The sequence below is a fragment of the Rana temporaria genome, chromosome 6 (assembly GCF_905171775.1).
Source record: "Rana temporaria chromosome 6, aRanTem1.1, whole genome shotgun sequence".
NCBI classification, from domain to species: Eukaryota; Metazoa; Chordata; class Amphibia; order Anura; family Ranidae; genus Rana; species Rana temporaria.
In genome coordinates, this window is record NC_053494.1 from 133,522,001 (window position 1) to 133,545,650 (window position 23,650).

Sequence of the window (23,650 nt, forward strand, 5' to 3'; positions counted from 1 at the left end):
TTCTTCTTCAGACTCTGAATCGGACCCACTGTCTATAACGGGTTCATAGGCCGAATCAGAATCGGACAGAGACTCCTCGCTGCTCTCATCGCTCATGGCAAGTAGAAGATGTACGGCCTGCTCGCCGGTAAAGAATTTTTTTGCCATACTGGTGGCTGGTGAGGCTGTACTGCAGAGTACTGTGGTGGCACTGGTGGACACAGGTGGGCACAGGCGGCACTTATGTGCACTGTAGTGGCACGGGTGTGGCTCTGGTGGGCACAGGCGGCACTGGTGGGCACAGGCGGCACTGGTGGGCACAGGCGGCACAGGTGGCTCTGGTGGGCACAGGTGGCTCTGGTGTGCACCGATTAGCAGCACTGGTGGACACAGGCAGCACTGGTGGGCACAGGCAGCACTGGTGGGCACAGGCGGCACAGGCGGCACAGGCGGCACTGGTGGGCACAGGCGGCACTGGTGGGCGCAGACGGCACTGGTGGGCGCAGACGGCACTGGCGGGCGCAGACGGCACTGGCGGGCGCAGGCGGCACTGGTGGGCACAGGCGTCACTGGTGGGCACAGGCGGCACTGGTACGGCACTGTTGTGGCAATATTATAGGACTCTGGTGACTGGTGCGGCTCTGGTGACACTGGTGCGGCTCTGGTGACACTGATGCGGCACAGATGTGGCACTACTGGGCACAGATGTGGCACTGTTGGGCACAGATGGGCACAGATTGGGCACTTTAGGCACAGATTGGGCAATTTAGGCACAGATTGGGCACTTTAGGGCACAGATTGGGCACTTTAGGGCACAGATTGGGCACTTTAGGGCACTTTAGGGCACAGATTGGGCACTTATGTGACACTATGGGCAATGGAACACTCACAGTTTATCTCCTCTTCTCTCCCGCTGATACTGTGTGAGGAGAGGAGAGGAGGTAAACTTTCCCTGACCTCCTGTGTTTACATTGTGATCGCGCCGTCATTGGACGGCGCGATCACAAGGTAAATGACCGTTGTTGCTGGTCATTTACCTAGATCTGTGTAGCGCCGGGTCTCATAGACCCGGCGCGCACAGAAATTTCTGTGTGCGCGCCCGAGGCGGCGCGCATTGCTGCTTCTGCGGGGCGCCGTTTCAGAACGGCGACCCCCAGTTAAGCATCCACCTTGCCGCCGTTTCCAGACGGCGGCTGGTGGCGAAGTGGTTAATGGCACCCCCGTCTTAGTCCGTAGGGTTCAATTATATTAAGTTGGCCTATTCTTTGCAGCTAGTACAGCTTCAACTCTTCTGGGAAGGCTGTCCACAAGGTTTAGGAGTGTGTCTATAGCGATGTTTGACCATTCTTTCAGAAGCACATCTGTGAGTTTAGGAACTAATGTTTGATGAGAAGGCCTGTTTCGCAGTCTGCACACTAATTCATCCCAAAGGTGTTCTATCAGGTTGAGGTCAGGACTCTGTGCAGACCAGTCAAGTTCCTCCACTCCAAACTCACTTATCCATGTCTTTATGGACCTTGCTTTGTGCGCTGGTGGGCAGTCTTGTTGGAATAGGAAGGGGCCATCCCCAAACTCTTCCCACAAAGTTTGGAGCATGAAATTGCACAATTTGGAGCATGAAATTGTACAATTTCATGCTCCAAATTTTGTGGGAACAGTTTGGGGATGGCCCCTTCCTATTCCAACATGACTGCGCACCAGCGCACAAAGCAAGGTCCATAAAGACATGGATGAGTGAGTTTGGGGTGGAGGAACTTGATTTGTCGGCACAGAGTCCTGACCTCAACCCAATAGAAGGTCTTTGGGATGAATTAGAGCAGAGACTGTGAGCCAGGCCTTCTCATCCACATCAATGCCTGACCTCACAAATGCACTTCTGGAAGAATGTTTCAACATTGTTGGACACACTCCTTAACATTGTGAAAAGCCTTCCCACAAGAGTTGAAGCTCTAATAGCTGCAAAGGGTGGCCAACTCCATATTGATACCTACGGACTAAGACTGGGATGCCATTAAAGTTCTTGTGCGTGTAAAGACAGGCGTCCCAATACTTTTAGTAATATAGTGTATATAAAAGACTAGTACCCCTGTCAAGCTTTTATTGCTGTCTGTGCCTCCACTGGGGAGATTCACCCATCTATTTGTCTTGGTAACCAATGTCACTGAGACAAAAAGTGCATAGCATTTCAAAGTTTTAAAGTTATCATCAGTGCAAGAAATAAAGGCAAAACATTTAATGGAGACCAAGGTTTTTCTAAACACTTTCTAAGATTGGAGTTCCCCTCAATTTTTATCATTCCCTGTTAGGTTTCTAAGACAGGAAGTGATGGGAAAATCTATCCAGTGTTAGACAGACAGCAAAACTAACCTGACCTAAAATGAATACTGCCAAAGCATATGTTGTGCTCATGATGCTGACTTTTTGTCAAACTACAAGCTCATAATTGCTGAAACAACTTTGAGCTGGTATTTAAACTAGCCCTCAAAGACAAACACTGATTTTCAGGAGGAAAATTACTCCCATCATCAAAGTTAACCTTTATTTAAATGTTAAAGCGGAGTTCCAGCCTTTTAATGTTTATTAAAAGTGAGCAGCTACAAAAAGTAGAGCTGTTGACTTTTAATAAACAAACACTTACCTGTTCCCCGGTCCAGCGATGCAGCCACACGGAGCGTCGCTCCTCTCCCCCTCCTCTCCTCGGCACCTCCATTCACACTCTGGGCACCTGGCTGTAACAGCTTTCGGCTTCAAGGCCGGGCATGCACTGCACATGCACGAGTCGTGCTGTGCTCCCGGAGTGAACAGGCGATCTCCCGGGACCTTGTCACGTGTCACAGGAGATCGCCCAGAGGGTCGGGCTGCCTAGGTACAGAGGAGGAGTCGCCTAGGCGGCCCCTAGGTGGAAGTAGGAAGTGGGACAGGAAGTCCCACTCCTAACGAAGCTCCCAGTCCCCCCCCCCCAACAAAAAATCACATGCCAAATGTAGCATATAAGGTGGCGAGGAGTGCTTAAAGCAGAAGTTCCACTTTTGGTTTAAACTCCGCTTTAACAAAAACTCTAACTTGCTAGGATTAAAAAGTAATAGAAAAACTGCAATAGTTACCTTTCATTGACACCATCATTGACCTCGCTTAGTGACTTGTGAAGATTTAATTCTTAAAGACCACATCAGTTTCTAACAACTTAGAAGTATAGTATCGGCTATGTGTTTACATTAGAGGGCTGGATGTTGGCCAACATTCTGCTTCCATAGAAAGACAATTAGAGCTACTATTTCAGTGCATCTGTTGTAAAATTTAAAGATCAATTTCTCCTCAAAGCCTATAGCTACAGTGGTAAAGGAGGTTTAAAGTGCGTTTACAGCTTGTTCAGAATATGTAAATACTTTGGGCCAGATTCACAAATGAGATACGACGGCGTTTCTCCTGATACGCCGTCATATCCCTGTTTCTATCTATGCGACTGATTCATAGAATCAGTTACGCATAGATAGCCAGAAGATCCGACAGGTGTAATTGTTTTACACTGTCGGATCTTAGGATGCAGTACCGCGGCCGCCGCTGGGGGGAGTTTGCGTCGTAAACCAGCGTCGGGTATGCAAATTAGGAGTTACGGCCGATCCACAACGGTTTTTCGCGTTCGCTACGTCGCCGCTAGTATAGTTTCCCGTCGCTACGTTACACTTTTTTTTGGTGCCTTAACTTTAGTCATTGCTGTCTAAAGTATGGCCGTCGTTCCCGCGTCAAAATTTAAAAATCAACGTCGTTTGCGTAAGCCGTCCGGGAATACGGAAGTACGCTACGCGCGTCGCGGTTCAAAAAAATGACGTCACGGCGCGCAAAGCACGACGGGAGTTAGGAAACGGAGCATGCGCAGTAGGTCCGGCGCGGGAGCGCGCCTAATTTAAATGGCACACGCCCATTTGAATTGGCCCGCCTTGCGCCGGAGGCCGCGGGCGTAGGTTTTAATCGCAAGTGCTTGGTGAATCAGGCACTTGCGATGAAAAATTGCGGCGGTGTAACTTATCTAGGATAAGTTACGCCGCCGCGATTCTATGTGAATCTGGCCCTTTATGTGCATATTCTAGTCACAGGTTTACTTTAGCCCCTGTATTTCTTTTATTAACGGTTTACCATAAGTACCTATTCACATGACCTCTGAAGGAGGAGGACATTAGCCAGTTGGTTCCTTAGCGACCAAGGGACCAGAGACTTATGCCGTGTACACACAGTCATTTTTCGGCATGAAAAAAAACGAAATTTTCAGCATGTCCAAAAAACAAAGGTTTTCCAACTTCATCATTAAAAACGATGTTGTCTACACACCATCGTTTTAAAAAAATGATGAACAAAGCACGGTGACGTACAACACGTACGACTGCACTCTGAAGGGGAAGTTCTATTCGCCTTTGGGTTGCTTTTAGCTGATTCCTTGTTAGTAAAAGACCATTCGCACTTTTTTGTATGTTACAGCGTGATGTGCTTACTCCATTATGAATGGTAGTTTTACCAGAACGAGTGCTCCCATCTCATAACTCGCTTCTGGGCATGCGCGGGTTTAAAACGTCGTTTTAGCCCACACACGATCATTTTTTACAACCGGAAAAACGACATTTTAAAAAACGACATAAAAAAATGCAGCATGTTCGAATTTTTTTTTGTCGTTTTTCAGAAGTCGAAAAACGATGTGAAGCCCACACACGATGATTTTAAATGACGTTTTAAAAAATGTCATTTTTTCTCATGCCGAAAAACGACCGTGTGTACGCGTCATTAGACTTTCTGACATGTGGTCAATGAAGGTTAATATCTCTGGCAAGGAGGTTTAGCCCCTCTACCATACCATGTAAGTGCAGTTGCTGTATATCGCTGTAAATCTGAGGGAAAGCTCTGAAATTAGGAAAAGCTCTGCTGATTTTATCATCCAAACAAATGCAAGCAAAAATGCTGTTTTTTATTTTCCTTGCATGTCCCCCTCAGATCTACAGCGACTGCACTTGCAGTGCACTTGAAGTGCAAAGTGGATTTGCCTTTCGTAAAAAAAAAACTATGTATTGTATAAAAAACCTAATCAGGCACAGAATCCCAAGAAAACAGTAATAATAAAAAAAAAGGTTTTAAGTAGCACATTCCCCAACAGGTTAAATAACTTAAATGCATCTCCAAAAGAACTTCTCAATAATGTCGGCAACATAATTCAGATGTTCTCCTTAAAGGAGAACATCCTACCAATAAATTAAAAGCCACTACACGAAATTAGAGCCCATTAACAAATAAACAAGTAAAAATAAGTGAGGTCCCACTCAAAATTCAACCCATGGGGATCCAAGTCTGCAAATAAAAGATCCAATAGACCCTTACGTCTACATAATAACTTAAATGTGTCTCCATCTCTTTTTGGGCAAACAACCTTATCAATAACTTGGAAAAGGATAGCTAAGTGACCACCTATATGCTGATCAATAAAATGTTTTGTCTTATTCGTACCATGTTTCTTCTGAATATTTTACATGTGGTCATGGAGGCGATCAGCCTCGCTGTCCTCCCCACATACTGTATGTGGCAAATACTGCACATAATCAAATACATTTAATTTCTCATATTACAATTCAAAAAAATTCCCAAAGTGTACCTTTTGCCACTAACAGTAAAGGTGAAGCTATCCCCTCTAAGGATACAAGGACAACACAAGCAGTCACTCTCTACACACCTAAAGTTGCCTTTGATCTGCAATAAATTTCCTCTGTCTTCCCCTAGAGAATAAATAATTTGAGGAGAGTTGATTTGCCAGGGTTGGTGCACATTATACAAAACATGAAGCCATAGAAAACACAGGAGTGAAGTTTGTCATGCCGGGTGGTGCCAATAGGACCACCAACACATTGCAATTCGAGCCATATAGAGCAGGCTTAAAGCTAACCAATCAAACGAATAATAGGGAAGTGGGACAAGACAGTTGGCCTGTTGTAGAAGTCAGCCAAAGAGACAACAGGTAAACTTTGTATGCAACATTTTAGTCCAGAGACTCAGTTAGCTACATGCAGCAGAACAAAACCGGAAACACTATGGTATTTCATATTAATGAAATATGACCACATAAATGAAAACTAAGGCCCGGATTCACAAAGCACATACGCCGACGTATCTCGAGATACGCCGCGCAAGTGCAAAAATGCGCCGTCGTATCTATGTGCCATGCCTACAAACTGAGATACGCCTAAAAATAGGCTTCATCCGACCGACGTAACTTGCCTACGCCGGCGTATCGTGGGCGCATATTTACGCTGGACGCATGTGACGCTCCCATTGATTTCCTATTCAAATATGGAAATGAGGGAGATACGTCGATTCACGAACGTACTTGCGCCCGGCGCATAATATACGCGGTTTGCGTAAGTCGTAGGTCTGGCGTAAAGTTATTCCCCGTATTTGAGGCGCAACCCATGCAAAGGTATGGACCAGGGAACACAAGCTGTCGTATCTTTTGTCGTTTACGTTGTATGTGAATATGACTAGGCGTAGGTTACGTTCACGTCGTAGGCAGTGATCAGGCGTATCTTAGGGAGTAGTTCCGACGTGATTCTGAGCATGCGCACTGGGATGCGTCCACGGGACGGCACATGCGCAGTAGGCGATTCGTATCTGTCTGGCGCTCGGCCCATCATTTGCATGGGGTCACGCCTCATTAGCATGGCTCACGCCCACTTCCACTTACGACGACTTACGCCTAAGAAACACAGCGCAGATTTGGTGGCAAGTGCTTTGTGAATTCGGTGCTTGCCTCTCTGCGCTGCGTCGGCGTAGCATAAAGAAGATACGCTACGGCGGCATAAATATGCGCCGATGTATGTGAATCCGGGCCTAATTCTCTCAAAAAAGAAATGAACAAAAGTTTTACTGACCAAACAACAATATGCAAGACCAATCTTTATTACTCCAACAACCTTTGTCCATTCTAATAATTAACCCTCATGTAATGTTCTTCTCAAAACAATATATAGGGAATTTCCAAAATATAAGGGGGGTATGAGGATCAGATAACGATTACAAAGCTAACCAAAACTAAAACTGAAAAGGAAATAATCTCAGCATCTGAAACTTCAGAAAGTGTTACATGTCTGGTTCCATCCACCAACCCCATGTCCACAAAATACAGTAGTGATGTAGGGGTCAGTGGAAGGAACCATAGCATGCAATGGGTGACCAGGCATCTGAAACAGCCAAAAGTGTGTCTGAAGCTGAATATCTCTTGGCAGCAGTACAGATCCAAGATGTGTGTATTGTTCCGAGCTGCGTCTGAGGCCCCGTACACACGACAGAGTTTCTCGGCAGAATTCACCGAGAAACTCGGTCAAAACCCGGATTCTGCCGAGAAACTCTGTCGTCTGTACAGTTTTGGCTCGATGGAGCCGCCGAGGAGCTCGACGAGAAAATAGAGAACATATTCTCTATTTTCTCGTTGTTCTATGGGAGAAGGCGGCCCGCCGAGCTCCTCGGCGGCTTCATCCCAGAACTCGACGAGGAACTCGACGTGCTTGGCACGTCGAGTTCCTCGGCCGTGTGTACGGGGCCTCATTGTAGAATATTTTTTTTTTGTTTTAAAAAATAGCGACAAAGTTGCTTTAATGAAATATTTAACTTTATATGACTGGCTCTCTCCAATAAATGTTAGTATTTTCTATAATTTGTAAAGCAAAAAATAACAGACTGATATATTTGAATTTCTAAAATGCACTTCTACCACATCAATTATTGTCATTTAATATCTAAATATCAGGATTGCAATTTAGCCATTAATTCTTGAAAGTGGAGAGAGAAATGGAAAATCTTTCCCTGCATTAAATAGTAATAAAATCATTTTTCTGCTCCCTTGGAGTTATAATACACCTGCTTTGCGATAGTACACAAGCTTTACAATCTTCCTGGGCTTTCTTCCAACAACATGCTGTGAATCGCTGCACTTAATTAGCTACTTATAACCTGTTCATAAGGTCCCAAGAGCGGCAAGTTTGTGAAGAGATGTCGATCTTGCTTAATTTCTTTCCTAGCAATGGGTTCTGGGCCAGAATATAACCTCTTAGCTAAAGAACTGTAAATTCTTAATACAAGATGAATTATTTACTTGTCATATCAGGTGTTTTATGTTATGGGTAGCTTGTTCTGCAAGGAGTAATAATTTGTTATTCGGAATGTGCTGTAGGATAAAAGCAGCATGTATTTAATTTTTTTTTACCATTTTACTGTTGATCCATTTCAATTTGACGACACAGAACTCAGCAAAAGAGTCACTGAATGCTTATACTTAATGAAATATTCCTCTTTAATCTAAACGTAACCATGGATGTGAGCAGACTGTCAATTGATCCTGCAGATTTTGAACAGATTGGGCAATGTTTCTCTTGCATATGGGTACCAACAGGCAGCGACAGACATTCTTTTTTGACTGTTTTGATTTGACTGTGTTGGAATTAGTGACTGGAATAGTGGGATTTTTATTTTTAATGTTACAAGCTTTATAGCCACCATCCCCCTCCCCCTTCCTGCTCCTGCAATGCCCCCATGGATGGTAACATGCCAACCTGGTTGTAAAGGCACAAGGTTTTTTACCTTTTTACCATGCATTCTATTCTAAGTTAAAAAAGCCTTCTGTGTGCAGCAGCCCCCCCCCCAATACTTACCTGAGCCCCCTCTCGATCCATAAATTTCCACGAGTACCTTGCCTCTCCAGGGACTCGCACTCTGGATTGGCTTTTGGCAGCAGTGGGAGCCATTGGCTCCCACTGCTGTCAATCACAGCCAGTGAGCCAATTTAGGAGATGGTGGAGGCAGGACAAAACCACAGCTCTGTGTGTAAATGAACACACAGAGCCGCAGGTCTGGGACTCGCACCTGTGCACCCAGCAGAAGGGAGGAGCCAGGAGTGCCGGCGTGGGACCCGACAGTTGATAGACAAAAGCTGTCAACTTTCATAGGGTTCTTACTGCAGACGATGCTTTGAAATTTCTGCTGCAACAAAAAAAGAAACACAAAAAAAAAACAGTACAAAGTGAATAAAAAATAAATAAATAGAAGACTTGATCTTCAGGCTCCCAAATGATCAAGTATATTTTGTTTGGCTATAATAGAAACCCTACCCATTACAATAATTTCCTTGTATAAGCATACTATAATTTACTTATACTTACACAATATTTGAAACATTTTTAACAATAATGATTATTTTGGTTTTATAGCAATAGTGATCTTCTTATCCACTTTTCAATCCTGCCCAATTTATTCATATTGGTTTTACTCATGTCCCAGGCTTCCCCTTTTGTATATATATGCATGTAGATTAATCAGATATGTTATTAATGTTGAAAAATTAAAAAATAAATTAAAGAATAAATAAAAGCAGCTTCTAAAACTGTAAGGATCGTTATATCAAAATCTAAAATATTCAATTGTAACCTAAATTAATATTACCTTTGCTTTCCTCTTTTCATTTTTTCTACACAGCCTACAAATTAGGACTGTTCATGACACATGTGGCCCTATAAAATTCCTCCATCCCTGGTGGAATACAGACTTGACAAAGCAGAAGCACCCTCTCCCCGAAATACATCGCCTAGCAACCCCAGAAACCTAAAAGCAGATGCCAACATTGGAGATGTGCTAGCATGCTGCTGAATCCCATCTCCCGGCGAGCCCTTTTCTTCTGTTGTTCAGAATTTCTTGGAATCCTGCCACTGACCACAGAGGTCTCTTCTCCCTAGCTTTCTACTTGTACTACTTCTTAAGAATTCTTGTTAGTGTAATATTTTTTTTTCCCTATTAAAATAGACTTGTTTTAATACACCTGGGCTGTCTTCTATATTTCATCTTTTAAAATAACAGCACACACTGCTATCATTGAGAGGTAAAGCTGCACTAAACTTAAATATGATCTGTAAATGTGCATGTATTAATTACCTGGAATTTCCAAAGCTTTGTATTTGATTGGTGTGCATTATGTGTAAGTACACTGCAACATTACATTCAAGGGCCATGTAGTGGATGCTATGCAAGTGGGCAGAGAATGGTTTCCTAAACCCCTTTCCCAGAACAGTGCCTGTATTACCATTCCACAGCCAGAGAGGTTTAATAGAAATTAAAACCAAAAATTTAAAAATTTCCAAAAAATGCCAGCTTAGCTCAATTACCGGTACATCACATTATCTAGATGAGATTCTTATAAATGCCCATTGCTGACTGATTCTCTTTAAGTGTGGCCTTACTAGAGTACACAAAGCTAAAAAATTCAGATCAAACGGCTTACTAAGTAGCCCTGGTATGTTTCATTAGAGCTGTTGATCTGTTTTATTTGCATTAACAGACTAAGGGCCAAATTCTCAAAAACTCTGCGTAACTTAAATTTCAGCAGTTAAGTTACACTGACTTAAAATTTCTACCTAAGTACCTGATCGTCAAAGCACTTAGGTAGAAATTACACGCAGTGTAACTTAAGTGCCGCCGTCGTAAGGCGGTCCTCCTCTCCTGGGGGCGTTTAAAATTTAAATGAGGCGCGCTCCCGCGCCGGCCGTACTGCGCATGCGTGTGACGTAATTTTCCCGACGTGCAGCGCGCGAACGTAATTAACGCCGGTCGGCTTTGAGAATTTCGACGGGACACTAAAGTTGCGACGGGTGAAAAAAAAAGACGCGCCGGGAAAACAAATAATTATAAAAAAAAATGACAGCGTCGCTCAGCATGCATTCCTGAGAGGGTGAACTCCATGCCAATTTTCAAATAAAAAACCGGCATGGGTTCCCCCCCCAGGAGCATACCAGGCCCTTAGGTCTGGTATGGGTTGTAAGGAGACCCCCCACACGCCGAAAAATTGACGTAGGGGGTCCCCCTACAATCCATACCAGACCCGTATCCAAAGCACGCTACCCGGCCGGCCAGGAATGGGAGTGGGGACGAGCGAGCGTCCCCCCCCCTCCTGAGCCGTGCCAGGCCGCATGCCCTCAACATGGGGGGGTTGGGTGCTCTGGGGCAGGGGGGCGCACTGCGGGCCCCCCCACCCCAGAGCACCCTGTCCCCATGTTGATGAGGACAGGACCTCTTCCCGACAACCCTTGCCATTGGTTGTCGGGGTCTGCAGGCGGAGGCTTATCGGAATCTGGGAGTCCCCTCAAATAAGGGGGCCCCCAGATACCGGCCCCCCACCCTAAGTGAATGGATATGGGGTACATCGTACCCCTATCCATTCACCTGGAGGCAAAAAGTAAAATGTAGTAAACACACAACACAAGGCTTTTTAAAATATTTTATTATTCTGCTCCGGATGCCCCCCCTGTCTTCGTTATTAGCTCAATTACCAGGGGGGGCTTCTTCTTCCGCTCTCCGGGGGTCTTCTCCGCTCTCCGGGGGTCTTCCGCTCTCCGGGGGGGGCTTCTCCGGACTCCGGGGGGCTTCTTCCATCTTCTCCCCTCTTCCGCTCTTGACTCGGCGAACCCCGGTTCTTCTGCAGCTCTCCGGTGCCTTCTTCTTCAGCGCTGGCTGCCTGCTATGTTTGTGTGTTAGCTCGATTTCAAACAGGCAGCCGGCGCGGTCTTCTGTGGCGTCAGGGTCTTCTGGTCTTCTGTTCTTCCGATGTTGCCTCGTCGCCGGTTGTCGCTGTAATGATGGAAGCGCGCCTTGCATCCCATTTATATAGGCATCACCATCCCATCATGCTCCGGTAGGTACCCACGTGGTGGGTGCCTACCCACGTGCACCCACCACGTGGGTACCTACCGGAGCATGATGGGACGGCGATGCCTATATAAATGGGATGCAAGGCGCGCTTCCATCATTACAGCGACAACCGGCGACGAGGCAACATCGGAAGAACAGAAGACCAGAAGACCCTGACGCCACAGAAGACCGCGCCGGCTGCCTGTTTGAAATCGAGCTAACACACAAACATAGCAGGCAGCCAGCGCTGAAGAAGAAGGCACCGGAGAGCTGCAGAAGAACCGGGGTTCGCCGAGTCAAGAGCGGAAGAGGGGAGAAGATGGAAGAAGCCCCCCGGAGTCCGGAGAAGCCCCCCCCGGAGAGCGGAAGACCCCCGGAGAGCGGAGAAGACCCCCGGAGAGCGGAGAAGACCCCCGGAGAGCGGAAGAAGAAGCCCCCCCTGGTAATTGCGCTAATAACGAAGACAGGGGGGGCATCCGGAGCAGAATAATAAAATATTTTAAAAAGCCTTGTGTTGTGTGTTTACTACATTTTACTTTTTGCCTCCAGGTGAATGGATAGGGGTACGATGTACCCCATATCCATTCACTTAGGGTGGGGGGCCGGTATCTGGGGGCCCCCTTATTTGAGGGGACTCCCAGATTCCGATAAGCCTCCGCCCGCAGACCCCGACAACCAATGGCAAGGGTTGTCGGGAAGAGGTCCTGTCCTCATCAACATGGGGACAGGGTGCTCTGGGGTGGGGGGGCCCGCAGTGCGCCCCCCTGCCCCAGAGCACCCAACCCCCCCATGTTGAGGGCATGCGGCCTGGCACGGCTCAGGAGGGGGGGGGGGCGCTCGCTCGTCCCCACTCCCATTCCTGGCCGGCCGGGTAGCGTGCTTTGGATACGGGTCTGGTATGGATTGTAGGGGGACCCCCTACGTCAATTTTTCGGCGTGGGGGGGTCTCCTTACAACCCATACCAGACCTAAGGGCCTGGTATGCTCCTGGGGGGGAACCCATGCCGGTTTTGAATTTAAAAATTGCCGTGGAGTTCTCCCTCAGGAATGCATACCAAATGCCGTCGCTGAAATGGGCCTTTACAAGGTTTGGCTAACTTTCCACATTGTAAACCCAGCCCTAATTTTGCGCCGGCAAATTCGGAACTTAGGCAGAAATCAAAGTGCTGAAATGCTTTGAAAATCTACTTAAGTCCTCATTTGCATACGCAAAGCTGGATTTCAATGAGAAATGCCCCCAGTGGCGGATGCGGTACTGCATCCTAAAATCTGACCGTGTAAGTGTCTTACACATGCCGGATTTTCTGCCTAACTTTGGAAAAAGCCTTTTGAGAATCGTTTCCAAAGTTAGGCACAGAGATACGCAGGCTGAACAGCAGTTAAGTCTGCGTATCTCTTTTGAGAATTTGGCCCTAAATTCTTTTAAGTAATTCAATTTTCTTTCCTACATTTTGATTATTGTCTTTCTATCCCTTTAATGTTCTTCACCTATGCCTACTGAATCATCATTCTCATCTGCCTTACAATACTGTTTATTTTTTTTATTTTTTATTAACTAAAATGTTTATTTTTGTTCTAATAGCAATAAAATAATTGTTACACAGTTTATATTGACCTCTCTCTAGTTTGAACCTCATTGAAAAAATAATTAAAAAAACACATGTTCAAGCTTAAATTCTCATGTTTATCAAATGTCCATTATTAAAAAGGATGTCCTTTATTTTTAGCAGCTAAATACATTCAGGAAAGTAATATATTAAAGATTATTATGTAGTTCGGACCATAATAAGGAAAATATGTTAAAAATACATATTCTCTTTAAAGCAAAAGTAGCCCTGTTTTAAAAAAAAAATGTAACATGTAGGTCTCTTCTGACATAAATGATTCTCCCTGTCTGTTAGTGTTTATGGGGCAGATCCACAGAGATCTGCACCCGCGCAGCGTATCAGAGATACGCTACGCCACCGTACCTTACCTGGCTTTAAATCGAATCCAGAAAGATTTTGCGCCGTAAGTTACGGCGGCGTAGTCTATCTCTGGCGGCGTAACGGCGTGTAATTCAAATCGGCGATTAGGGGGCGTGTGTCATTTAAATGAGTAGATACGCTGGCGTACTCGCTCTGTGGATCTGCCCCTATATGTGTGCATATGCAGGAGTTACATCATGCTGATCCCCCCATATTCAAATGGCCAAAGACTCCAAACTCAGAGGAAGACTGGGTAAAGATGAAAGTGGCAGTGGTAGAGGGCAGTGCAAACATCACACTGCTGGAGGGGATCACTAGATTAGTGTGCCATAATATTATGTCAAAAAGCTCCTGGGGCCCACATTTTTTTTTATTTTTAGTGCCAGTTAATTTCTGCTTTAAAGGGGTTGTAAAGGAAAACAGTCCTCCTCATCCTTCAATTTTGCTTTTAAATGTCCTTATTTCTTCTGAGAAATGCTCACTTCCTGTTCTTCTGTCTGTAACTCACCACCGTAATGCAAGGCTTTCTTCCCGGTGTGGAGAAAGCCTCTTGAGGGGGGAGGGGACGAGCAGGAGTGTCAGGACGCCCACTAACACACAGCTCCTTTCTCTATCTGCAAAGTAGAGAGTGTCCTGACTTGCCTGCTAGCCCCTTTAATGCAGCTTTAATATTGCTTTCTAGCAGTAGACTCAATCTCATTCCATAGCTCTTAAACAGTAAAACATCCTTATTGCATACTGATCCCTTCACCAACCGTAGTGTAAAAAAAGGAACATCCCACATTTCTGACCATCCTGATGGTTCTTTTTTGGAGAGCTATACCCAGAAACTTTTTAAAATCGTAACTAGGGATGTTTTTAAAACAACTGTTTTTTCAGGAGCAGTGATTGTATTGACAGCTCCCAGCAATACAGATGAAAAATCAATGAAAAAATTACAGTGGGGTCCCCCCCAGATTTGAGTGGGGAATCGTTTGGAAAATACTTTGCTTTGGGGTCATCCCAAAGCACCTTGTTGATGGGGACAACCCCTGGTTCCCGACAACCCTGGCCATTGGCTGTCGAGGTCTGTGGGTGGGGGGCTTATCGGAATCTGGAAGCCCCGAGGGATTGACAAATTTGCTTGGAATCTAGGAGCCAGCTAAAAAAGTTAGGAGCCAGAAAACGTGCCCCGTCCCGACGAGCTCGCACGCAGAAGCGAACACATACTTGAGTAGCGCCCGCATATGTAAACGGTATTCAAACCACACGTGAGGTATCGCCGTGATCATTAGAGCGAGAGCAATAATTCTAGCTCTAGACCTCCTCTTTAACTCAAAACATGCAACCTGTAGATTTTTTTAAACGTCGCCTATGGAGATTTTAAAGGGTAAAAGTTTGTCGGCATTCCACGAGTGGACGCAATTTTGAAGCGTGACATGTTGGGTATCAATATACTCGGCGTAACATTATCTTTCACAATATAAAAAAAATTGGGATAACTTTACTGTTGTCTTATTTTTTAATTAAAAAAAAGTGTATTTTTTCCCAAAAAAGTGCGCTTGTAAGACCGCTGTGCAAATATGGCGTGACAGAAAGTATTACAAGGATCTCCATTTTATTCTCTAGGGTGTTAGAATAAAAAATATATATCATGTTTGGGGGTTCTAATTAGAGGGAAGGAGATGGCAGTGAAAATAGTGAATAATGACACATTAGAATTGCTGTTTAACTTGTAATGCCAACGGTGGCGCCGGCTCACAGAAGGAAGAGCTTGGGACTTCACAAAGCCGCAAAGCCGCAAAGCCGCGGCCTCAATTACCGGCCGTCGCGGGCCCGCCGCGATCGTGCGGCGGGGGAGGTGGCTCCGTGCCACCACCCTGTGCCTCCGTGTGCCCCCTGCGCCCCCCGCGCCAGGTCACAATTTCTTGTCGCAATTGCGACCTGGTACCCGGATATTGTCGACCCCTGCCCCTACCCATTCACCAAAAAAGGTGTCAAAATGTAAAAACTACAATAGACAGTTTTTTGAGTGTCCCGCGATGTACATCCATCTTCAATCACGCCTCCCGATGGACCCGGAAAATTGAAACCCCCTCAAAAAACTCTGCCTCCATTGGACGCCTCCCGGCAACTGCTGTCTTTTTTCGCTTTGACAGCTGTTATATAGACATGACATCACATTACATCAGAGGAGGGGGTCACTTGGTTACGTCACCGAGTGGCCCAACCCTTGCCCATATAACAGCTGTCACAGCCAAGAGACAGCAGTCGTCGGGAGGCCTCCCATCGAGGCAGGGCAAGCGGCCTGGCATGGTTCAGGAGGGGGAGGGCACTCGCTCGTCCCCACCCCCTTTCCTGGCCTGCCAGGCTGCTTGCTCAAATAAGGGTCTAGTATAGATTTTGGGGAGACCACACGCCAATTTTTTTACAAATTTTGGCATGGCGTTCCCCTTAAAATCTATGCCGGACCTATGCCATACACTAAACTGCCTGCATGCCACTAACTAACCTCCCTAATCTAGCTCAAGTTCTCTCAAACTCTCTACGTTATCACACTACATATGGCCACTATGTAAGCAGCCTTATATAATGTGTGGACTTAGCCCCCTGAGCCATGAGCCATGATTGGCCAAAGGCACCCTGCCTTTGGCCAATCATGGCTCTTCCAGCAGATCGTGCTGTGATTGGTCAAAACATGCAGGTCAGGTGCATTCTGTGGCCAATCAGCAGCCGTCAATGCACTGCGACCTTGCACTGCATTATGGGGTGCTCCGCTGCGTTAGAATTTGGCGCGAACGCCCCATATGTTCGGTTCTTTGTGGCCAAAAGAACACCCGATGTTTGAGTCAAACTTACGTTTGATTTAAACATCGAGACCATCCCTAATCATAACCAGCTGCTAACACTACTGCCAGCCAAATTGACCAACTCCATCATCAGTAAACCTATGGGAATTCAGATGTTTGTATTCTGCAGGCCTCCGATGTGTTCTCCTAGCAAACCTTCAAACATAACAGGCTTTGCTTTTTCTGCTGTTTGAAGATAATTTTGGCATAATTGCAAGCACAGTGCAGCTGTGTGAGCGACACTGATAGCTGTTTGCTATTACGAAGCAGGATTATCACAGCCATTAAAATATATCTCGGGCCCTTTTTTTTAGACCTTCACAATTTGTGACTTTGTTCTACTTTCAAGTTAATGTAGAGCTGGTCCATAAAACTCAAATAGTTATTGACTTCACACTGGGCAGCAGGGATCTCTGAGGAAATTTTGTTCAGAAGTAATGGATCAGTGCTACAGACCGGCTGAGCACATTTTCAATAAATAATGCATAGATATATAATCACAGTGCTGCAAAATGTGTTTTCAACTGAACATTAAAATGTATTAATTGGGTGCCCCGTGAACAATATGATTGATTCAAAGAAATGGGTATATTCTATCTGTGTTGGTGTGGCTAAACAATATGATTAATTGTTCCATGTATCTTCTCCTTTTATGTAATTATTTCTCCTTTGACAGATTTCATATGCCCCAGTGCAAGCACATAAAGCAGTGAGTTAACCTTTCAAGGTCTGTAAATTACAGGGAATGCTGTTATAACCAATGCTGTCTAAAAGAGAATCAGATTGTCTATTGTGATTCACCTACTTGATATCAACCAAATTATAGGCATTATAAAATCTCTTGACACGTGACTAATAAGTTATGCCAACTGTTCTAGTAGGATGGGTGGGCTGTGTTTAAAGAAGCATACAGTATATGGTCTATATATGTGAGCTGATGTTATTTTGCATAAATGTGAAAGAAGAATGCAGTAATTAACTATGATCATCATATGTTTATGATAATAATGGTATGTTTGTTTTTGTTACCAAGAACACAGCCTAGCTCCCCAAAACCTGGCTGGACAACAACTATCTACAAAATTGGGTCTTACACAAAGACATTAACTTTAGAGATATGGCATAACCTATGCCATACTACTGTTCTATGGTGAACATCCCAATTGGCTGCATAGGTTCGGTTTCCAAAAAGTTTGGCAAATCTTGCTTTAGATTTAAGGCTCACGAACTTTGTAGCAAACACTATTGAAATCTATGGAGAACAAATCTTGTTATTCAATTCTGCCCATTTGTAGGGCTATTAAGCCTGCTATTGCCAAATAAACAGTATGGGAAGCCATAGGGGCATGCACCAATGTCAATATCTGTCAATCTCTCGATCTACAGATAGAGATAGTTGGAGAGCGGGAGCAACAAAGAGCAATAGCTAGATAGATAGACAGGTAGACAGATAAAAAAGACAATATCTCTACCTAGAACAGAATTGTCTGCTCTTCCTAACAGTTCCAATATACACTGACAATATGGCTGATGTATGCCAATTATTTTATAAAAAGGAGGCTTCGTTATCCATTCCTTCAAATTTTTGGCTTATGACCTGAAAAAAGGCTATGCATTGCATTATAGGTTGCTCTTCATTTCTGGCAGAAAACCTGATAAATTTTCAGCCAACTGTTTGTCATTCAAACTTTCAGATTTCAGGGATTCAGGGACACATGGTATCAGGGAACCCGAACCCCATACCTAATTAATTGTTAGGGCTGAGCGCAGCCCTTCCTTCTCTGAGCTGGCAGGTAAGCTGTCGGCTAATTGCCATCTCCTTTCTCTCCACAGTGACTCACCTGTTGATGATCTGCGCGTCAGTCCTGCCTGCTTAAAGCCTTCCAGCTCACTTCACCTTTGCCTTTGTCAACATCACAGAGACTTTCTCCTGCGTTCTTGTTGTGGACCTGCTTGGCTGGAATTCCTTCTGGCTCCTGATCCTGCTTGTTGGACTACTACATTTATTTCTGGCTCTCTGACATTAGCTTGGCCGACTACCCGATCCGGTTACTGAACTCTGGCTTGTTTGACTACTCTTACTCCGTTTACCTTTTTATTATTATTATTATTATTATTATTATTATTATTATTATTATTATTATTATTATTATTAATAAACAAATGTGATTTAACTGTACTTCTGTCTCAGTCTGATTCATGGTTTCTGACAATTAATACTACATACATTTGATCCTTGATATTAAGTGTAAGTATCAGATTTTCTGACTTCACTTTTAAATTTTCTTTGGCATTTGACAGAGGAATATGACATGACATCTTCAAATATTATTATGCTTAGAATTAGCTTTCTGTGCCCCGAAATAGTAAGAAACTCGACAACTGGTCTACACTCACTTGGGCACGGGCATCCCTGAAAATTGTAAAGCGGCCTTACTGAACCTGAAACCTACACTATGCTGGAATCTCCTTCACCTTCACCTATTAAAATGTACTTTCACTGCAGCCAAACAGGTCCTAGCCAAAGTGTGATGGTCTCCTACTGCCATGATTACCTAGGTGAAATACAACATAACATGGTTCCTACTAAATAAAACATGTCCACAATTCTAATGATGCAAATGCAAGCATCTTTGGACCCCTGGATTGAACACTATCGCCCCAATTACTTTGACCATACATTGCTGAGCCTTTGATATATCTGGGCAGACACTCCATACTAATTGGGCCCTAAGCAACCAGGACCCATCAGTTGCCCCCTCTCTCTTATCCAGACTCTTCTTATTACTCCTTACCCCTCTTGTTGTTCTTCTCTTTGCTTCTTCTACTTTCATTTGCATTACTCCTCTCTCTAAAAAACCCTACTAATAGTGATGGGCTCTGGCCTGGTCAGATCAAACCCGTCAGAAAGCCATCGCTGCACACCACCAATCATAGTCAGTGAGGCATTTCCTGACTGGCAGCCACACATACACATGCTGCCTATGATAAGCAGTGTGCAGTGCCGGCTTCCTGGCGGGTTCGATCCAAACATGCCCGAGCACATCTCTACTAACTAACTATAGAGTCTACAACTCCACTGTAAATGAGCAATCACAATTATTTTATATATAAAGGTGTTTGTGTTACAGGTTATTCGATAACATTGTTACTCTTCAAGAGTGTATATTTTGAAGCTGAGGCTCTGCATTTTTTGCCTCTAACCTGTTTCTAGTGAACTATCATTCATACTGCAAATCAGAGCAGCTTCAATAGAGAAGCTGAGCACCTAGAGAAATTTGAACATTTCCCTTTTAGCAAGCCTACCCAACATCACACCAACTTTAGACCAAATTGCCCAAACTGAATAATGTGAGCACATTACATTGTAAGAGCAGGTAATGAAATTGAAGATATAGAACACAAATAAGATCTTTTTAGAGTTTAGAGTAATCCATTCCAGCAGGGCATAATGGGAGCAAATAAAAATAAAGGTAATTGTAAGGCTAAAGATCCCATAGGTTTCTGGGGCACAGAGCAAATGGAAAAGAGGAAAAGAGCAGGTAAAATAGTCTCACGCCTTTAATCTAATGTTTTGTGATAGAAAAGTATTGATTCTTTTGTGTTTGGAATGTTATTTTCCACTCACCAATCTCATTGACATCAATCTCTTTCTGCCCAATGAAGTACCAAACACATGCCATCCAATGGGCAAGTAAAGCAAACATGGACATGAGAAGAGTGAGCACCACTGCACTGTACTGAGAGTACCGATCCAGTTTCTGGAGCAAGCGAAGGAGTCTTAATAGACGAACTGTCTTCAGCAGATGAACACCGAAATACTAAAAGAAAATAAATAATATGATTTAAGTACTAGTGAATTTACAGATGCAAATGAAAATGTTAGAAGAAGAGGCAGAAGAACTGGTAAACTACAGTAAAATCATGTGTGTCAACTTTGATTGTCGTTTTGTATTCCACATTGGCTGTGACAATTACATTTTTGTTTTACTTAATTCCTTGAACTGTGCTTTTTTTGTAAGTATTTCAGTGCAAACTTTACTGCTTACTAAGCTCACTCGATTAAAGCTAGCTAATGTCCTTTGACATTTTATGGTACTCATGCATAAAATATATATCTTTCTACTAAGGAAAAATACCACATAAATGTTCTCACTGAGGATAATGAAGCTACTTACCACATTGACACTAAATGCATAGAGCAGGTCAAAAGGTAGGGCAGCAATGAGGTCCACAAAAAACCATGTGGTTGCATAGTGCACACAAATAGAGCGAGGGTCATATACCACTTGACCAGATTTGCTGACATATGTTGTACGGAAATTCAACAAAATATCTAGGGAACAAAACAAATAAGAAGGATTAAGAGAGATTATAACAAACCCTAATTCCACAGTAGGATTTATCAAGGCTTTTTATCTTCAGGAAATAGCAATCGTGATATTTTTACCAATAGTTTTGTACTCTTGGGCCGCGTACACACGATCGGTCCATCCGATGAGAATGGTCTTATGGATTTTTCCATCGGTTAACCGATGAAGCTGACTGATGGTCAGTCGCGCCTACACACCATCAGTTAAAAAACTGATCGTGTCAGAACGCGGACACGTAAACCACGTACGACGGCACTATTAAGGGGATGTTCAAATCCAATGGCGTCACCCTTGGGGCTGCTTTAGCTGATTTTGTGTTAGTAAAAGACGTTTTGCGCTTTTCTGTCTGTTACAGCGTGATGAATGTGCTATCTCCATAACAAAGTTTTACCAGAACGAGCGCTCCCGTCCCCTAATTTAGTCTGAGCATGCGTGGATTTTTAACCGATGGTCGTGCCTACTAATGATCGTTTTTTTTCTATCGGTTAGGAATCCATCGGTTAAATTTAAAACAAGTTGGCTTTTTTTAACCGATGGTTAAATAACCGATGGCGCCCACACACGATCGGTTTGGACCGATGAAAACGGTCCATCAGACTGTTCTCATCGGTTTAACCGATCGTGTGTACGCGGCCTTAGTACTATTTTGTGATCTTAATAAAAACAGTAAGTCCCCTTAAAATGAATTCTTCCAAGTTGATTAGAGACAGGTTTTATTCATTGCTAGTGCTAAATAGAGTGGTGAGGGATCAGTACTCCTGCCAGGTTATTAGTGCTTGTAGGAAAAATGGACAGCACTCCAAGTTGAACATTACCTTAACTTTTTACTGATGTCATTAATTGAAAAGTAAAAAAAACAAAACAGATATGACAAAATCATTCCATAGGTGTTTACAGGACACATATGGCCTCTTTTTCATGGTGGCTTTACTGTATGTGTCCCTAAACTGTCAGTGAAATGATGACTGTTTTGTACTTTTGCACTTATGGATCCAAGTAAAGCTCTGGCTATTTTCTCACATTGAGATCATGGCCTCACTATTTAAGGCCATGGCCTCACTATTTAACATGCACCCTCCAGTCTGAGGCATTAAGATCATGGCACCCTCCAGTCTGAGGTATTAATACAGGATGGGTTGTTTATGGGTTAGGCATTTTGGTGCTAACCTTTGTTCACTTTTTTTCTAAATCCCAGCTCCCCTATGTACCAATACAGAATTAATGTACTTATTTTGCAAAAATAAAACAGCTTTCCATTAATTCTAAACACACTTACCTCACTGTCTTTATGGCTGTTTAAAAACACTGCTCTATTACTTCCGCCTTACTTCCTGGATAGACTATAGGTCATGACACAGGAAGGAGTTGCCCAGCTGCTCTCATTAGCACACACCCTGAATCATCTACCCTCAGCTGGTCATCTACTTCCTGTGTCATGACCTAAAGTTTGTCCAAGAAGTAATGGAGAAGTGTCTTTAAATAGCCATGGAGACAGTAACGTAAGAGTGTGTAGAATACATGGAAAGCTGTGCAAAAGAAACACTATGCTATATTTGTACATAGGGGAGATGAAATTTATATATATATATATATATATATATATATATATATATATATATATATATATATATAGTGAGGGGTTAGCTCGGTAGCGGGGTGTTTGACCCCTTGGATGGGTTCACCACACACTGAATTTATACAGACTGGCAGTCGAAGACGGTTGAAAACAAAGTTTTTGGTTTATTTTCCATCTTGCTGGAAAACAGTTGCAAGCATCCAAACAGCATAAACAAAATAAAATATAAAATAAATCCTAGCCACTCTGGGCGTCTACCTTCCACACAGGAACCTAAGAAGTCTGGCTCAGCCTAGCGCTAGGCAGACAATGCTGGTCATACAGCACAAACAGTAGTCTTTTGATATTTATAACACAGGAAAAAAGTCAATGGTCTCCTCACCTCATCAAGAGACTTTCTGGCACTGCTCTCCTACTCACACTGCCTTGGGAGTGATGCAGCAACCAAGTGGTAACCCTCTGGCTACTTATAAAGGCCTTGATTGCTTCATTCTGAACAGCTGAAGTTTTTTAACGGCCTTTAGCCTTCCTCTGGCTACGTTTGTAGCCGACGCTTGATAACAATCTGTGTATCGTCTAAACAAGGCAGAAATGTATGTCCCATCAGTGACAACACCCACAGATTTACCTGACTTCCTGTCACAATATATCTATATATATATATATATATATATATATATATATATATATCAAAATGAACAAAGGTGAACTTAGCCATTAAGTTGAATTTGTATGCAAGTTGGAACAGGTACATTTTTTAGGTATAAAAATAATTGTTAAGTTTTTTGGATAGCATAGGGAAGGGTTAACACCCCATGAAATGTTTGGTTTGCTGTCTGTGCCCCTGTTAAGAAAATTTCACCTCACTTTCTGTCCCTGTAACAATAGGATTTTTAAAATCAAATAGCCTTGCAAAGGTAACGAATGCTTTAAGAAAATAATTTCTGACAGCTATTTTCTAATAACTCATTCCCACTCTTATTAAATAGCTGACACTTTTTTCTAATTCTAAATTCAGTTTTCCCTCTTACTGACTTCTAAAAATATAGCATTCTCAAGTAAATAATTAACAAGATGTCAGCAAATGAAACATTGACCATGGTATTAGGCCGACTGTGAATAATAACGGGAAAATCTTTAATACATTTTCCTCCCTGGGACATTGGTTCCAGAGCTTACTTAAATATTTAGATATAGCTTCTTTTGTGAATGAATGTCGACATGAGA

At 43.6% G+C, this 23,650-nt stretch overlaps 1 protein-coding gene across 1 annotated transcript in view; it reads right to left on the reverse strand.

The window, feature by feature from the left end:
- LOC120943836 (potassium voltage-gated channel subfamily H member 8-like) overlaps positions 1 to 23,650 on the reverse strand; it is a 660,728-nt gene that overhangs the window by 104,552 nt on the left and 532,526 nt on the right. Inside the window, exons 6-7 of the mRNA XM_040357401.1 lie at positions 20,653 to 20,810; positions 20,103 to 20,295 (exon numbers count right to left, since the gene is read on the reverse strand). Coding sequence (XP_040213335.1) covers positions 20,103 to 20,295; positions 20,653 to 20,810 — 351 coding nt within the window. The remainder of the gene's footprint in view (positions 1 to 20,102; positions 20,296 to 20,652; positions 20,811 to 23,650) is intronic.